Below are 15,600 nucleotides of genomic sequence, written 5' to 3'. Positions count from 1 at the left end.
CGCGATCGGCGATCGACCGCGCGATGTGGACGCCGTCTGCCTCAACCCTATACCCTATACCCTAGATTCGACGAAAACCCCTTGTTTTAGGGTTTAGTTTCGTGCCCAGACGCGGTCCACCGAAAACGCCTCGCGTCCGCACACGCGCGCCGACCGGTGACGGCGCGCGCGCGAGGCGCGACGGCGCGCGATGTTCGACGGCGTCACCGGACGAAGACGCGCGGTGTCCCTGCGCGGACGCTCGCGAGCGAGCGAACGCACGCGGGAGGAGATTCTCGAGTCATCGCGCGACGCGCGCGCGCGGCGAGAACGCGACCGCGCGACGACGCGCGCGGTGGAGACGTGTCAAGCGCGCAGACGGTCCACGGTGGCGGTGCGTCGGGCGCGGGAGAGGGCGCGCGCGTCGTACGACGGCGCGACGTGGGACGACGATGGGGGGGTGGATGCGGCGACGCGGCGCGCGCGGTGGTTGGGATTCTTCGGAGACGAGAGACGAGACGTCGGTCGAGTGGCGGCGTGCGCGACGGCGTGCGTCGCGGACGCGAATGGACGGTTGAGAGAGACGTTCGTGGCGAGCGTGGGGCGGGGCGGTGATGCGGTCGGTGGGATGGATGACGGCGCGGGGCGGGAGGCGCGACTGCGCGGATTGACGCGGACGGCAAAGTTGGCGCGCGTGACGCTGCGCGCGCTGCGCGCGGCGTCGAGCGAGGAGACGGACGGGCGACACGCGCGGGCGCTCGCGATGGGGTTAATGGCGATGATGCGTCGCGATGACGAGAGGTGGGGACGCGCGGGAATTGAGTTGTGCGGGCTCGCGTTGTGCGACGGGCGCGAGTTGGAGGTGATTCGCGACGCGTTACGGATGTCGACGCTGAGCGTCGAGACGCGGGAAGCGTTACGGATGACGTGCGAAAATATTGCTCGATGTGAGAACGGAGGCGCTCTCGCGTGGGCGCTCGCGACGATTCCGCGGGTGTGGGACGCGCTCGGCGGCGTTCGCGAATGTCGCGAACTTTGGGCATTCGTCGTGTCTCGATTGGCCGCGGAGACGGCGCCGACAACGGGCGACGGTCTCTTGCGAGACGTCGACGTCGCACTTGGAAATGTGTTACGACCGGTGAAGACGTTCGTGAGCGATGCGCAGAGCCCGATGGATGTTCGCGCCGCGCGGGCGCTCGTAGAAACGGTGACCGCGCTCGTGGCGTCGCCGTCGTCGAGCGGCGCGCTATTCACGATGGAGGGCGAAAAAATCGATGTCGATGCGGATGAAGATGAAGAAGATGATGATGACGACGACGACGAGTATGACGCGCGCACCAAGAAAGCGGACGCACTCAACTTGCGCTCGGTGAGAGCGGAGAGGAGGAAAGCGCGAGCGATTCCCGCGGATGCGGACGTCGACGCGGTTCGTCGGACGTCCACGTTCGAGGACGTCCACGACTTTTTTGGTGATGCGTCGTCCATCGCACGTTTGATGGGCGCTTTACTCCCTGCCGGGGACGAACGCGAGTGCACGAATAGTTCGGAGGCGTTTTCATCCTTTGTGTTCGCGTGCGATTTCACGTTGCGAGGGATCGAGCGACAAACGTTTCTTCGTGCGCTCACGTTTGGCACGGATTGCTTTGGCGCGCTTTGGCCCGCGCTCGTGCATGACAAGGAGGCTCGAAGTCGCGCACATCGTCGTTTACTCGGTGTTTTCGCCAAGTTTTACAACATGTACACTATGATTAGCGACGACGAGGAGTTTTATCGGTTGGGAAAACCTCTTAATTTAGAGGCGACGAAGACGTTTATCGCCATGCTTAGAGACGCACTCTGGCAGTTGTTGTGGATCGAGCGAGGACCAGACGGCACGCCGCTCGACGCGATCACGTTCTCGGACGAGTGCATCGATGCCGAAACATGGTACGAGTGCTCCGCCGCGCTCGCACTATTGCATGACCGGAACGGACGTCATCAATTCGTGAATCCGCTCGTGTTTCAGGTGAGCGAAACGCACGTAGATATTCCCGCTCTGCTCCAGGAAGCTCGAGATCCGAAGTCGCGCGCGTCCACGCTCTTGTCTGGTGCACCGTGTTTGGTTTCGTTCGAAGTGCGCGTGCACAAATTTATGGACGAGCGGCGGCGAAGTCGGCAAATCGTCGGCGCCGGATATGCGGGCATAAGCGTTCGTCGAGGTCATTTACTCGAAGACGGAGTCAACGCGCTTTCGAGTAAGCTCACGGAAACTTTGAGTGGAATTATTCGCGTGCAATTCATCAACGAACAAGGGCTCGAAGAGGCCGGCGTCGACGGGGGTGGACTGTTCAAGGACTTTCTCAACGATTTGATCGCCGAGGCCTTCAATCCAAAGTTCGGTCTCTTCATTGAGACGCCAGAGCGAACGCTTTATCCAAACCCCGCATCCGAGATGCACGCCGGCGAGAGGCACTTGCAGTACTTTTTCTTTCTTGGCGCCATCCTGGGCAAGGCGTGTTACGAGGGAATCTTGCTCGACGTCCCGCTCGCGGGATTCCTCCTCGCCGCGCTCAAGGGTCGCCGCGTCGAGTTCAACGATTTGGTCACGCTCGATCCCGAGCTCTATCGAAATCTGGTATCTCTCAAGCGCTATCCGGGGAACGTGGAAGATTTATGTCTCTACTTCACCGCGATGGATCGAAGCGGGATGGAGGAGACCGAGATCGAGCTCATTCCAAACGGTTCCAATGTTCTCGTGACCAATGCGAATGCGCCCCGTTACCTGAATTGCATGTCCATCTTTTTACTTCGCGCGCAAATGTACAGGCAACTGGCTAGCATGAAGGCGGGATTCGAGATAATGATGCGGAAACGTTGGTTGAACATGTTCACCCCCGCAGAGCTTCGATTGCTCATTTCGGGTAATCGCACAGGATCGATGGACATCGCCGACATGGCGGCGCATTGCGAGTACTCGGGCGGCTACGACGCCTCGCATCCGACGATTCGAGTGTTGTGGAACGTCATGCGCGAGCTTACTCCAGATGAACAGCGCGAAGTCTTGAAGTTTATCACCGCGTGCAGTAACACACCGCTCCTCGGATTTTCACACCTCGAGCCGAAGCTGACGATACACAGAAGCGGAACTTCTGGTACGGACGCGCCTGACGCGACCGCCGATTTAACACGTCTTCCGACTGCGGCGACATGCATGAACCTGCTCAAGCTACCGCCCTATAGCTCAAAAGCGATGCTTAAAGAAAAGTTGTTGTACGCCGTGCAGTCGGGAAGCGGATTCGATTTATCATGATTTGGTATCATTTGTAACACGATTATTTCACAAGTCTAATCGGATTCGGAACCGTCCTCGTCATCGTCGGATTCCGATTCCGCGCCACCGCCCGTGAGAGCGTTTTGGCACTCTTCGCTGAGAGGGCTAATGCACGTCCATTTCGGACGCGCGCCTAAATCTAACTTCCAAATGTCATCGAGTGAGACCTCAACGTCTCCGAGCTCAATGACGCCGCCAAACAAGTACATGCTATTTGCCTTGATCGATATGGCGGCGTTGATGCGTCCACGCGGGCGCGGTAACGTCTTCGGCGCCGCCTCTCCACTGCCCGGGGAGTAGAGTAACTCGCTCACGACGCCACCGACTTTATACAGTTTGTATGCCTTGCGCACCTGGTACCCTCTGAAGTGGGCCTGAATCTTCACCGCCGCGCGCACTTGCTCGCTCCTAATGTTGAAGTTTTCGTTCACGACCTCGCCCGCAGCGACGCGCTCGGCCTCTTCTAAGCTCCCAGCCTTGTGCGTTTTCGTCTTATCGTCGCCGTAGAGAGTCACGGGGAACCACTTCTTCGCCTCCATGTTGAGATTGTACGTGTCTGTGAAAAATTCGGACACGATGACGTCGCCGTTCTTCACTTCGTGGTCGACGACTCCGCCGAAGAGAACGAGCCGTTTCTTCAGCGCGTGCATCGCGCTCGACGACCCCGCGCGAGCACTTGGCGCTAAACCTTGTCGCTTGAGTTTTTCCCACTTCCAAGTCTTCAGGTTTAGGGACCACGCGTCGGAGAACGTCGTCCCGCGCTCGCTGCGTTCGTCATCATTTTCATCGTCGTCCACGTTCTTACAGTATCCACCGTAGAGCACGAATTCGTCGCCGTGTACGCCAACGTGACACGCGCTTCGCGGACTCGGGCCGAGCGCGCCCTCGCCCCCCACGCACCGACACTTCCATTCACATTTTTCCAAATCAAACTCCCACACGTCGTTGTAATATTTGACGTCTCGACCGTTATCGTAAAACCCACCGAACATGATCGCCTTCTTCCCCCACGTCGCGATGCGATGCCCGCTCCGCGCGCTCGGACCGCCCTTTGTGGGCAACTGCTCCCAGATATTCGTCTCCAAATCGAACCGCCACGCGTCTCGATGATGTAAAAAACGCTCCTGATTCGGCGACGTAAACTCCCCCATGAACACGTACAGATAATTCCCGTGACACAGCGCCTGATGCCCACTCCTCGGATGCGGCATCTTCGCGTTCGTCACTCGCGTCCACCGATCCTTTCCCACGTCGTATCGATGTAAATCACCGAACACCTCGCACTTTTCGCTCCCCGGCGCGACGCGCTCGCCGCCGTACAAAATCATCTCATTCGGTCTCTGCGTCGTCGTCGACGTCAAACTCGCGTGCCCTCGCGCGCACGGCTTCACGACATCCCTCTCCACCTCCACCTCCGCCCGACGCGCGTCCTCGATCGTCATCGCGTTCAAAATCGCATCGATATCATCCTCAATCAACCCTCGCTCCAATCGTCTGTGATTCTTCTCCGCGTTCCGTTCGCTCTTCCGCTCCGTCTTCCGCGCCCCGGTCGTTTTGCTCTCGCTCACCTTGCCCAATTTCTTCTGTTGCTTCCGTCGCTTATCCCGGCCGCCGCCCATGGACGGCGAGATGCGCGACGGTCTCACGCGGACCCTTCGTCGACGGCCACCCATCGCGCCCACCGCATCGTTCGACGCGCCGCGCGCGATGCCGAACGCCCTCGAGGCGTGGTACGCGAGCGCGCCCGCGGTGACGCGCATGTACCTCACGCTCACGACGTTGGTCACCCTCGGATGCGCGTTGGAGGTGCGAGGGAGATGACGCGAAGACGATGACGCGACCGAGAGACGACGGATGCGCGCGCGACGCGACGACGGGCGCGCAGAGTGGACCGCGGGGGGGGGTGCGGGCGCGGTGATTGACGACGACGACGGCGCGGACGTCGACGCAGGTGATATCGCCGCTGAATGTGTACTTTAACAGCACGCTGATTTTCCGCGAGTACGAGCTGTGGCGGTTGGTGACAAACTTTTTCTTCTTCGGCTCGCTCGGGGTTGATTTTGTGTTTCACATGTTCTTTCTGTCGAGATACTGCCGAATGCTGGAGGAGGGGAGTTTCCAGGGGCGGTCGCACGATTTTTTTTACATGCTCGTGTTCGGCGGCGCGTTGCTCACGGCGCTCGCGCCGTTTGTGAACGTGCAGTTTCTCGGAACGAGCCTGACGTTTATGATGGTGTACGTGTGGGGAAGGCGGAACGCGGCGACGCAGATGAGCTTTTTGGGGCTTTTTACGTTCTCTGCGCCGTATCTTCCGTGGGTGTTGTTGATTTTTTCCACGATCATCGGCTCGCAACCGATCACGGATGCGTTGGGGATGATTGTGGGGCACGTGTATTACTTCTTAAAGGATGTGTATCCAGAGCTCACGGGTAGGGAGCCGCTAGTGACGCCGGCGATCATTTGCGCACTGTTCGGTCAGCGCGCGGCGACGAGAGTGGAGACGCGGGGCGTGCGAGAGCGCGAGCCGCCGAGGCCGGTGCGCGAGCGCCGGGAAGCGCGCGAGGATTGAGGAGAGCCGGTAGCACCAGGATTGTTTTAGCACATTTAGCATTGCACATTTCCCCAAAGTTAGGTGTTCGCACCTAATGCCGCGACGATCGTTTCCATTACCGCGCGAGACGCATCTTTGTCCATGGATGCCACCGTGAATCGGTAACGCCCGCGAACGTTGGCGTCGCTCTCGACACGCACGCCGATGAGCACTTCGCCACTCTTCTCACCCACAAATCTACTCCCCGACACTAAGTTGGCGGGGTTCGGGTCCAATCCTTTGTGCACGGCCAGGTGCATCCCCGTGAACGCGTTGACGACGCTCTCGATGCCCGTCGCGTACTGCGGCGCGAGATCCATAATTTTTTGCTGCTGACCCGCCGAAACCATTTGGTGCCATCTCGCGATGAACTCTTGAGGAGACGCGATCGTCATTGGACTCAAGAACTTGTTCATGCGCACGGGTACGTCCAACGCTACCGACACTGTTCCGGCCCCCGCGCAGGTGTACGAGAAATCAAGACGCGGTGCGCCAGCAAAGGAACTGACAATGGCGACTTGCAGCATCAACTGCACCTGGCGTTTAGCGCCAATGGTCGAAGGTACCGGTTGTAAGGCGTGTCGCAAGCCGTCAATCTGATGTATAGTCATCGAGACTTTCTGCAAGTCAGCGTTCTCCATCTTGTTCCCGATGTAGAACATGACGCGACCCTGAGAGCCTTGCCACTGAGACTTGATGCCTATCTGGACGTTTGCGTCTTCGTACAAGAGACCGTTGTCGGCGACAAGGAATCGCTTCGCGCACTCTTGAATGTTCACCGTTGGTTTCACGCCGTTACTGACCGGCGCAGCTGCGGGTGCGACCGCTGCAGGCACTAGTGCAATTCGATTCTCCGTGAAACCGCCCAGCTCGTCCAAGAGATCTGCTCCTCCGTGCGCAGCAGCCGACGCCCGTGTCACCGCCGGCGCCGCGGATGCATCGAGGCCTAGTAAATCATCCAACGTGTTCGATGAAGTCGCCGCACCGGCCACGGGCGCTGGGGCGGCCAGTGCCAGTGAAACCTCCGGCGCCGCGAGCGCCGGCCTTTGCTCCGCTGCAGGAAGCGCGCGTGTCCCGGCGCCGAAGAGCTCGTCCAAGTCCACTCCACTCGACGTTGCGGCTGGAAGCGCCGGAGGCGGCGCCGAAGCCAACGTTTCACCAATCAAATCACCGAGCAGATCCGCGACGGCGTCTCTCGGCTGAGCCGGAGAGGCGACGACGAGATCCGTCCCGACGCGCATCGAGCTAGACGCTAATGATTTTGGTTGTTCTCTCACGGACTGTGATATACCGAGCTTTCGAACGCCCGCAGCGACGTCGGATGCGACATTGTCGACTTGTACATGTCGCTCCAACACGCTCGACTGATCGGGGTACTCGGGCATCGGCTCGAGGATCGATCGCATGGACGGACCGATTTGCAACAGGCGTAAATATTCGCATGCGCGTTGCTGAATTTCCGAAACCATCGACGTGCTCATGTCCGTGAACACTTGGACGATCTTACCCATTGATCCTTGATCGCAGTTCTTGTGCATGGCGATCTTGATGAACGCCGTGAGCATGATGGCTTGCGTTCCCTCGTCGGTGCTATGAAACAGAGGAATCATCAAGTCGACGTACTGCGACGCGGGAATCGGGAGCAAGTATCCGAACTCACCGATGCAGTAGGACACTACGCGAAGAACGAGCTCGTTTGTCGCACCGTCATCACGCAGTTTCACGAACATCAGCTTAGCGGTATCGGCGTGAAGCGTGGGGTTGTTAGTCGCCACTTGGACCAGACGATGCCAGAGGTCGTCGTTGATGAAGTCTCCCGCCTTATCGATCATTTGCAGCGCGATCTCGATGAACCACATGCGATCGTTTATGCTGTAGCGCTCGGCCAGGATTGCCGTCTTTAGCGCGAGCTCCTCCCGAATGTCGAAATCGGCGGTGACGAGATACTTGACCAACTCCTCGACGATATCGTGCACGTTTGAGGCGTCGCACATGGAGAAGAGCAAAGTCAGCGCGCGCTTGCGAATCGAGATGTCCGCGTCATGCAGTGCGGATACGACCTCGCTCTGATACACCTTGATCGCCTCTCGCAGATCGGGCATCGCCGCGAGCGTGTTGAGCGTGCTCAGCGCCAAGTAACGAATGTTTGGTCCCATCCCGAGCAGTTTCCCCAGAAGCTCCACGCACGGATCTAAGAGCTCGTGCGCGTAGTCGATGCTAGTGACTAAATTGATCGCCTCGAACAAAATCGCGTGCAACGCGTTATTCTTGTTCAGATTCTTCACCGATTGCGTCTTCAAAATGTTTCGCACGGCGGTGAGCTGCGCGTCGAGCAGCGCGGGATCCTCCGGCGTCGGAAAGTACTGCAAAATTCGCATGCACTTCACCTGGAGCCAGGGAGAGGGAATACCGTAGTACAAATACTCGGGCGGAATGTCGGTGTTCCTCGTCAGTCGCTCCATGATTGTGATCACCTTGGGTACGCACGCCTCGTAGCCCTTGTAGTCGTACGACACGATGCCCGAGAGTAAACCGAGCACGCCAATGAGCACGCCGAGATCTCTCTCCGCGTCCAAGAGATCTACCATTTTCGGCGCGAACGTTTCCGGGATCAAGATCTCATTGTTCTTTCTAAACAATCGCAACAGACACAGCGCCGCCTTTTTCCGCACCACGGGTCGAATCGTTGGCGTCATCAGAATCGTCTCCACATCTCCCGCGAGCGAGTCCGCGAATTCCCTCCCCCCGACGTTCGCGATGCACGACAACCCCAAGCACTGATTCGTCTCGTTCGTCGAGATCACATCCCTGCGCACGCTGTTGATGGCCATGCGCAAGAACTCGTTCCGTTCATTCAGAATGACCGAAGTCGTCATGTACCCGACCTGTTTCTCCCCGTACGTCGACGCCGAGATCAACTTCAACGCTTCCGTGTGCCCAAAATCAACGTTATACCCCAACATGTACACGTACAGCAGCTTCAACACGTACTTCTTGCGCTCGTACGGCGTCAGCGCGCGGTGCGTCTTGTTGAACTTGCGCCGAATGTTCGCGAGTTCCTTCTCCACCCGCAACCGCTCTTGCTCCTGCGTCGACGGTTATCGTCAGTCACGAATACGCTCGACCTCGCGCACCCTCGCGCGTCGCGTCGCGCGCGCTCGTGCGCGCGCGAGACGCGTCGTCCATCCCGTGCCGCCGATCGTCCATCTCGTCCATCCAGCCACGCGCGCGCGTGTCTTCCCCGCGCACCTTGTTCGCGCAGTTCCGAACGTCCTGGACGAACACGGTTAACCCCCGCATGCCGCCGAGGAAGGGCGCCATCGCGCGAGACGCGCGCGCGACGCGCGATGGGGTCGTCAACGCCCCGCGGGATCACGTCGACGGTCCATACATCGCGCTCGATGGAGTATTATATGTATCGCGCATCATCGGTCGACCCCGACGCTCGCGACGCGACGCCGCACTCCTCGAACGCGCGCGCGGACGCGCACGGTGCGCGTGATGGGCGACGCGCGCGATGTCGCGTCGTGAGCGCGCGCGCGGTCGCGCGCGCGGCGACGGTGCGGCGATGGGACGCGGGAACGAACGAATGCAGCCGCGGCGTGGGACGGCGCCGTCCACGGCGACGGGGCGTCGCCTGTGCGCGCTCGCGGCGCTCGCGGTGGGTCCGACGTGGGCGCGCGCGCGCGCGCTCCCGTACGGGGTGAGCGTGGCGGTGGACGCGGCGTCACCGGAGATTGGACCCGCGACGGGCGGGACGTTGGTGACGCTGAGCGGCGACGGATACGGGAGCGGGACGTCGGTGGCGTGCGCGTTCGATGATGCGCGCGTGACGCCGACGACGCAGAGTGTGAGTGGGATGACGTGCTTGACGCCGAGATATGGGAACGATGATGGAGGGTTCGCGTCGATCGGAGTGACGCTGCGGCGGAGCGGGAGAGACGCGACGACGTCGCCGTTGGAGTTGGAGCGGGCGTGGACGTTTAATTTTGCAAAGCAGATGACGGTGAACGGGGCGTACCCGACGGATGCGCCTGTGCATGGAGGGGAGGTGATGTATCTCACCGGATCGCACATGCACGAGACGCGGACGGTTCGATGGACAAAACCGACGACGCACGTGGCGGTCGATATCGTTTCGAGTGCGTTGATTCGGTGCGAGAGCCCGGAGGTGACGTCTGGGGAGATTTCATCGTACGTCATACCCACGTTTACGCGGACGCAGAGTGATTACGACGCGAACGTGCAAGCGTCGACGTCAGCGAATCAAACGTCGTCGATTCCCCCTCGATCGAGAGGAGCCGTGGGATTCGTTTTAGAGACGGATTCGTTTTCGCTCACAAACGTGACGCGAGAGACGAACACCACTGGGGGGACGCCCGTGATCGTCACGGGGAGTGGGTTCGCGACCGTGGGTGCGGACGACGACGGCTCGTTTTTGAGCTGTTATTTTGGGACAATAGGTCCCATAGACGCTCGCGTCGTGGCGAGGAACACTGCGAGATGTCTCTCGCCGGCGCACGTGGACGACAGCAGCGTGACTTTTAGACTAGGCATCGGAAACGGTCGATACACGATTGAGACGGAAATGACGATAAACATCACGACCGTCGTCGCGGACGATGCAGTGGACGACGACGTGACTTTGAGACTGAAGAATCCAACGCTCGACGTCGTGACGGGAGCGACGCCCGTGGACGTCGTTGTTGGAGGTAGTTTTTTCGTCGAGGGATCGGGCATGGATTTTACGGAGGAGGACGGTTGCTCGTGCGCGTATCCAGACGGAACTAGTTCGAAATTCCACTTCATTTCGAGCGCGCTCGCGCGATGCACTGACATGGCAACATGGACCACGGTGGAGCAGGTGAAAATTAGTTGCTTCACTGACATTGATTCCGTCAACCGCTCAGTATACGTCGCGCCGGTGGCGGTTCCGGCGGTGACTACCTTATACGCGCTGGCGATCACGTATCAGGGCGGGGTGGGGCTCCTGATCGAGGGTGAATCGTTCCCGGACGAAGGCGCGAGCAGGGCGTACTCTGGATGTCATTTTGGCTCTATAGGTCCAGTTCACGCGAGATACATGAGCGGAACGACCGCCGAGTGCGTGTCGCCGGCGCTGCGACCCGATCAGAGCGCGCTATCGATTGGGTTCGGTGCGACGGAGTCACAGGACTTAGTGCAGTACGGGTTGTCTATTCCGGTGACGTCGGATGCGACGTCCCCTTACATCTCACCACCTCTCTCGTTGACTCCGGCGACGACGTACGTCTCGGCGCTCTCGGCTCGAATCGCCGTGAGTGATTATCAGGTTTTAGGTAGTTTATCGGTAGGCACTCTGATATGCACGTTCGGACGTAATCGGACGACGACAGGGACGGCGAACGCGCCGTCCTTGAATTGTCCACTGCCACTCCTGGCTCCCGGTTTCGTCGTGGTGAGAATCAGTCGAAATTTTGCGGCGGCCTCACTAGATCCATCGCCGTCCATCTTGGTGAAGGAGGATCACGCGGTGTACACGGTGCATCCACGACAGACGTGGGGGCCGGTGGATTTGATTTCCATCACCGGTTCGGACTTTCTCTCAACGCACCCAGAGGGAACGTTCGACGCCGCCAGATCTTTGTGTGTCTTCGCGAACAAAGGACTCAGTGGCGGCGTAATAGTTTCCAGCGCGCTCATCACATGTGAGTCCCCGATTTCGGAAACGTCGACTTCGTCTGAGCGATGGGTGAAACCGTGCTTCGAGGAGTGCGATTCGTCGACCGGGCTCGCCGTCGGCGCCACATACGGTGTCGACAGTGATCGCGTGATGCTCACATCCATGGTACCATCTCACCTAGTTTCGTCCGACGCACACAGCGGCTGGACGACTGGTGGCACACCTGTTCGCGCGACGCTCTCCGTGGGCGTACCGAGCGAGATGATCGATTGTCGATTCGGTACCATCTCCGTCCGCGCGCGTCCTGTGGGCGTCGCCGTCGACGTAAACGTCGCCGCCGCCTCGAACGAGCTCATCGAGATCGACTGCGTTTCTCCGGCGCATGACCGCGCTAATGTCACCGTGCACGCCGTGCTCGCCGGGAGCCGAGCGCCCCTGGTCTACGGCGGTGCCAATTTCCTCTACAAGTAGCCCGACGGACACTGATAGAAATCACCCTGTAAAGCCCGACGCCGCACCAACACTTCATATCACGACGCCATGTCCAACGCGTTCGCCCGCCCGGGCGTCGCGTACCTTCTCAGAGGTGCCATGTATCTCTCTCTGACCGATAAATCCAACGCCGCGTCGTTGATCACCCTGCGCGGTCCATCTTTCTCCGTCCCGAAAGCCTCTGGCTTTGTCCCGCTGGGAGTTGAGGCGAATGAACCGAACGCGCAAGAGCTCGTAAACGCCGTGGACAGATTCTACGACTCTTTAAACATCGGTAGCAGCGGCGAGAGCGACCCCGGGGTGATCTTCGCGGGCGCAGGCGAGCCTTTATTGAGAAAACACGTCCTCCTTGAGGCGGTGCGGGAGATTCGCGAGCGCAGACACGGCGCGCGCCTGAGAGTTTCCACAAATGGTTTACACGACCTGGAAACGTGCGATGAATTGTTTAACGCGGGTTTGCGGGAGGTTTCCGTGTACGTGGCGAGTGCGAATCCGGAGGAGTACACGCGACTCATGGCGCCAACCGACGGACGTGGGCTCGGCGACGCGTTGCAGTTCGTGGAGCGCTGCTCTTCAAACGGGATAGAGGTGGAGGTGACGTGCTCCAAGGCCCCCGGGGTAGACTTGGGGGCGGTACGAGAGGTGGCGATGGCGTGCGGGGCTGTGAAATTTCGCGAGCGCGAATATTTTCAGTGATGATATGAAGTGTACCGGTACATTTCTAGTTGAAGCGCGATTTTTTCGGCGCTGGGGTTCCCCAAGCGATGCGTCTCGGCGTGTGTAACTGCGCTCGCGCGGGCGTGGGTACCCCGTTCGCAAGTCCTGACCCGAGCGCGCCGATCGGCGTGTCGGCAACGATTCCTGGACGCGCACGCATCGCGGGCGTTTCGCCGATGACTTGGCCCACCCTTGGCGTCGATCGCACCACCACAGGCTTTCCGGATACGTTACGACTGATTCCTCCTCCCGACGAGCGCGGTGCCGTCTGCGGTTGTTTCATGAACCCGTTTTTCACTCGCACAGGCACCGCAACCTCGCGACGCTGACTGTTGCTCCTGGCAAAATGGTGCCACGTCGGCGGTTTCGGCGGCGGCATCGACGGCGCCCTGTATACGAGCTCCTGTGGCGGAGGTTTCAGCTTCCGCGGTGAGCGCCTGATATTCGCGATCGGTCCAGGAGAAAATGGCGTGAGCGCGACCGCGTTCGCGTCTCGTAGTTCAGGCATCGGCTCGGTCGAGACACCGAGCTCCTGCTGCAGCAAACGCAACACTTCGGGAAGCGCATCGTAATTGGGCACAAACTCTGCCTCCACGAGCGCGCGCACACCCTCGGCCCCGGAGGGCGTGAGTATGAATCGAATCGCATCCATGAGTTTGCTCATACGCTTGACGAGTTTTTTCTGTTCCGTCTTCGATATGGCGCTCTCCTCCATCTCCTCTCTAGACGCTTTCGAGGTTCCATCGACTTCGCGTGCCGTCGCTACCTTGAGCAAAGCCACTTGTAAAGCTAAGTGCATCTGTAACGTGTACTCCAAGCGCTTCGCAAAAATGCGCGTGGCGTCTTTCGACGCGCCAGTGTACGTGACATTCAGCTCTTTCGCACTCTTCGCTAGCGTCTTGTCGATTATTTGAACAATCGCCTCCGGGTCGACACCCGCTTCATCAAGGCTCTGACGGAATCGAGCCACGAGATCGTGCGCGAACTCGCGCGTATCTGGATCGAAGCTGCCGGTTCGTTCTATAAACGACGCCACGAACGCTGCGTAGGCGTCTCTCGCCGACGCGTCGATGTCTCCCGTCCAAACTTTCACGCCTTTCTCTAGCGCAAACGCGGACGTCAACGAACGTCTCGCCTTTGTTTTCCTCGGAGGAGACACGATGCCTCGATGTGCCTTGAGCATCGATTTAAACCGGGCGTCCAGAGCGTTAATAGAGTCATCGAAGACGGACGTGCTTGCGTTCTCGGAAGCCACGCGATGTAACATTTTGCACGTACTTGGCGTCATGTTGCGCAACCCGTACCAAGATTCCAATCGAGACGCACTCTGTGCGACGCCGAGCTTGAGATCTGCCGCGAGTGCGTCCAGCACCGTCTCCACGCCGCTCATAGTTTTCGCAACAGCCTGTGAGGCGTGTTGCGTCAACACGTCCAACGGAGTTCGCACGCACTGCGTCAACGCGAGAGAATCTTGCGTCGTCGACGGTTGCGTCGTGTTGGGCGATGCAAGCTGTTCGCAAATATCTTCGCGAGTCTTTGCCAGCAGTGTGTGCGCGTTCTCGAGCGTCATCGATCTCTCCCGGGTTGTTATGAGCTGTGTGATTTCACGAGAGACGCTCGTGGATTCGGCGTGTTCGACTACGCTCTCGTTCTCCCCTCCGTCTCGACGAGTTGCGAAATCAGTGACGATGAACGACGAACACGTCAGCGGGTCGAGCACCGCCGCTCGAGCAGAACCACGTGCCTCCATGCGTACGATCGCCGCGGCATCTTTCAAAACCATCATCGCCATGAGCGCTCGAATCGGTGAGTCATCAAAGCACAGGATAGTTTGCGATTCCGTGGCAAGGCGTGTCGACGGCGCGAGCGCTCGGTCGACGAAACCAACCACGGACATTGATCGGAGACCCCGATTTGCGCTCGTTCCACTCGCGTACGCCTCGCCCAAACGTAATTGCTGTGAACCCTTGGTTTCGACGAGGACGTCCACCGACGCGGTTGTCGTCGATGACGACGTTTCCTGCAACGCGTCGGTGCTCGCGCGACTCATCGCGTCGAGTATCGAGTATAACGGCGCCCACGACGCGAGGTGACACGCCGTGTCCAAGGGACATATCGCGCCCCGAAACCGCTGGAACACGTCTCGCAAAATCTTTGCGAATGTCCCGCGCGGATCGTCTCCGACGTACAGCAAATGGGCCCGCACGCGTTCGCGTTTCAACTGTTCCTCTAAGCCTCGAAACGACTTCGCCACCGCGCTCGCGTCCATCGCGCGCGCCTCCGCTTCGGTGACGCGCGGCAGAGATGACACGATGAAAATCACCCCACCATCCTCCTCTTCTGCGTTCCCATCCTCGTCCTCGCCCGTGAACGTCCCCGCCGTCGACGCTTTGGCGAAATCCGTCGCCGCCGTCCCGGCGTTCCGCGTCAAGTTCACCATCCACTCGTGCACCCCGCCATCGTGCGCGTCTCCCACCGTTGGATTTCGTTCGACGTATCTCTCGCATCGCGCGCTCAATTCCTCCAAAGACGCCTCGAACGACGCTCTCGAGCACCGTACGAACGCGCCGTCTTTCCCGCCACCCGTACAATCATCCCCACCCCCCCACACGCGCTCGAACGCGTGCGGCGAGATCCACGCGTCGCACGCGCGAAGCGCAAACTCCCCGCTCACCCCCTGCCCGTCCACGACGCGCTCCAACGCGCGTCGCGCGAAGACTTTAAACAGCGACAGGTACGAATTCAAATCCTTCCCTCCGTCGCCCCGTCCCTCCGTCACCCGTCGCCCCGACGCGATCGCTCGCGCGTCCGCGACGACGTGCACGCGTCGCGGCCGACCGCGTGCACGTC

The 15,600-nt window shown here is 59.8% G+C and overlaps 7 protein-coding genes across 7 annotated transcripts in view; 4 read left to right on the top strand and 3 right to left on the bottom strand.

The window, feature by feature from the left end:
• Positions 1-190: 190 nt before the first annotated feature.
• On the top strand, positions 191-3,268 carry OT_ostta13g02630 (HECT; the record flags this gene model as incomplete). The annotated part of the gene is made up of 1 exon (XM_003082696.2): positions 191-3,268. One exon carries the CDS (start codon positions 191-193, stop codon positions 3,266-3,268), a length of 3,078 nt encoding a protein of 1,025 aa, XP_003082744.2.
• Positions 3,269-3,303: 35 nt separating this feature from the next.
• Positions 3,304-4,962, bottom strand: OT_ostta13g02620 (IQ motif, EF-hand binding site; the record flags this gene model as incomplete). Its single annotated transcript, XM_022982756.1, has 1 exon — positions 3,304-4,962. One exon carries the CDS (start codon positions 4,960-4,962, stop codon positions 3,304-3,306), a length of 1,659 nt encoding a protein of 552 aa, XP_022840249.1.
• A 34-nt stretch (positions 4,963-4,996) lies between these two features.
• Positions 4,997-5,858, top strand: OT_ostta13g02610 (Derlin; the record flags this gene model as incomplete). Its single annotated transcript, XM_022982755.1, has 2 exons — positions 4,997-5,095; positions 5,241-5,858. The coding sequence occupies 2 exons, from the start codon at positions 4,997-4,999 to the stop codon at positions 5,856-5,858; spliced, it is 717 nt and encodes a 238-aa protein (XP_022840248.1).
• Positions 5,859-5,917: 59 nt separating this feature from the next.
• OT_ostta13g02600 (Clathrin alpha-adaptin/coatomer adaptor,appendage, C-terminal subdomain) lies at positions 5,918-9,200 on the bottom strand (the record flags this gene model as incomplete). Its single annotated transcript, XM_022982754.1, has 2 exons — positions 5,918-8,965; positions 9,129-9,200. 2 exons carry the CDS (start codon positions 9,198-9,200, stop codon positions 5,918-5,920), a joined length of 3,120 nt encoding a protein of 1,039 aa, XP_022840247.1.
• Positions 9,201-9,396: 196 nt separating this feature from the next.
• On the top strand, positions 9,397-12,012 carry OT_ostta13g02590 (Immunoglobulin-like fold; the record flags this gene model as incomplete). Its single annotated transcript, XM_003082694.2, has 1 exon — positions 9,397-12,012. One exon carries the CDS (start codon positions 9,397-9,399, stop codon positions 12,010-12,012), a length of 2,616 nt encoding a protein of 871 aa, XP_003082742.2.
• A 69-nt stretch (positions 12,013-12,081) lies between these two features.
• OT_ostta13g02580 (Radical SAM) lies at positions 12,082-12,729 on the top strand (the record flags this gene model as incomplete). The annotated part of the gene is made up of 1 exon (XM_003082722.2): positions 12,082-12,729. One exon carries the CDS (start codon positions 12,082-12,084, stop codon positions 12,727-12,729), a length of 648 nt encoding a protein of 215 aa, XP_003082770.2.
• Positions 12,730-12,754: 25 nt separating this feature from the next.
• Positions 12,755-15,600, bottom strand: part of OT_ostta13g02570 (unnamed product) — a gene marked incomplete at both ends in the record, with an annotated part of 3,161 nt that continues 315 nt past the window's right edge. The window contains one exon of the mRNA XM_022982753.1: positions 12,755-15,549. Within this exon, the coding sequence (XP_022840246.1) occupies positions 12,755-15,549 (2,795 nt within the window). The remainder of the gene's footprint in view (positions 15,550-15,600) is intronic.

Source organism: Ostreococcus tauri (genome assembly GCF_000214015.3).
Source record: "Ostreococcus tauri WGS project CAID00000000 data, contig chromosome 13, whole genome shotgun sequence".
Lineage (NCBI taxonomy): Eukaryota > Viridiplantae > Chlorophyta > Mamiellophyceae > Mamiellales > Bathycoccaceae > Ostreococcus > Ostreococcus tauri.
The sequence above is the reverse complement of the archived record's forward strand: the minus strand, read 5'-3'. Positions and strand labels throughout refer to the sequence as shown.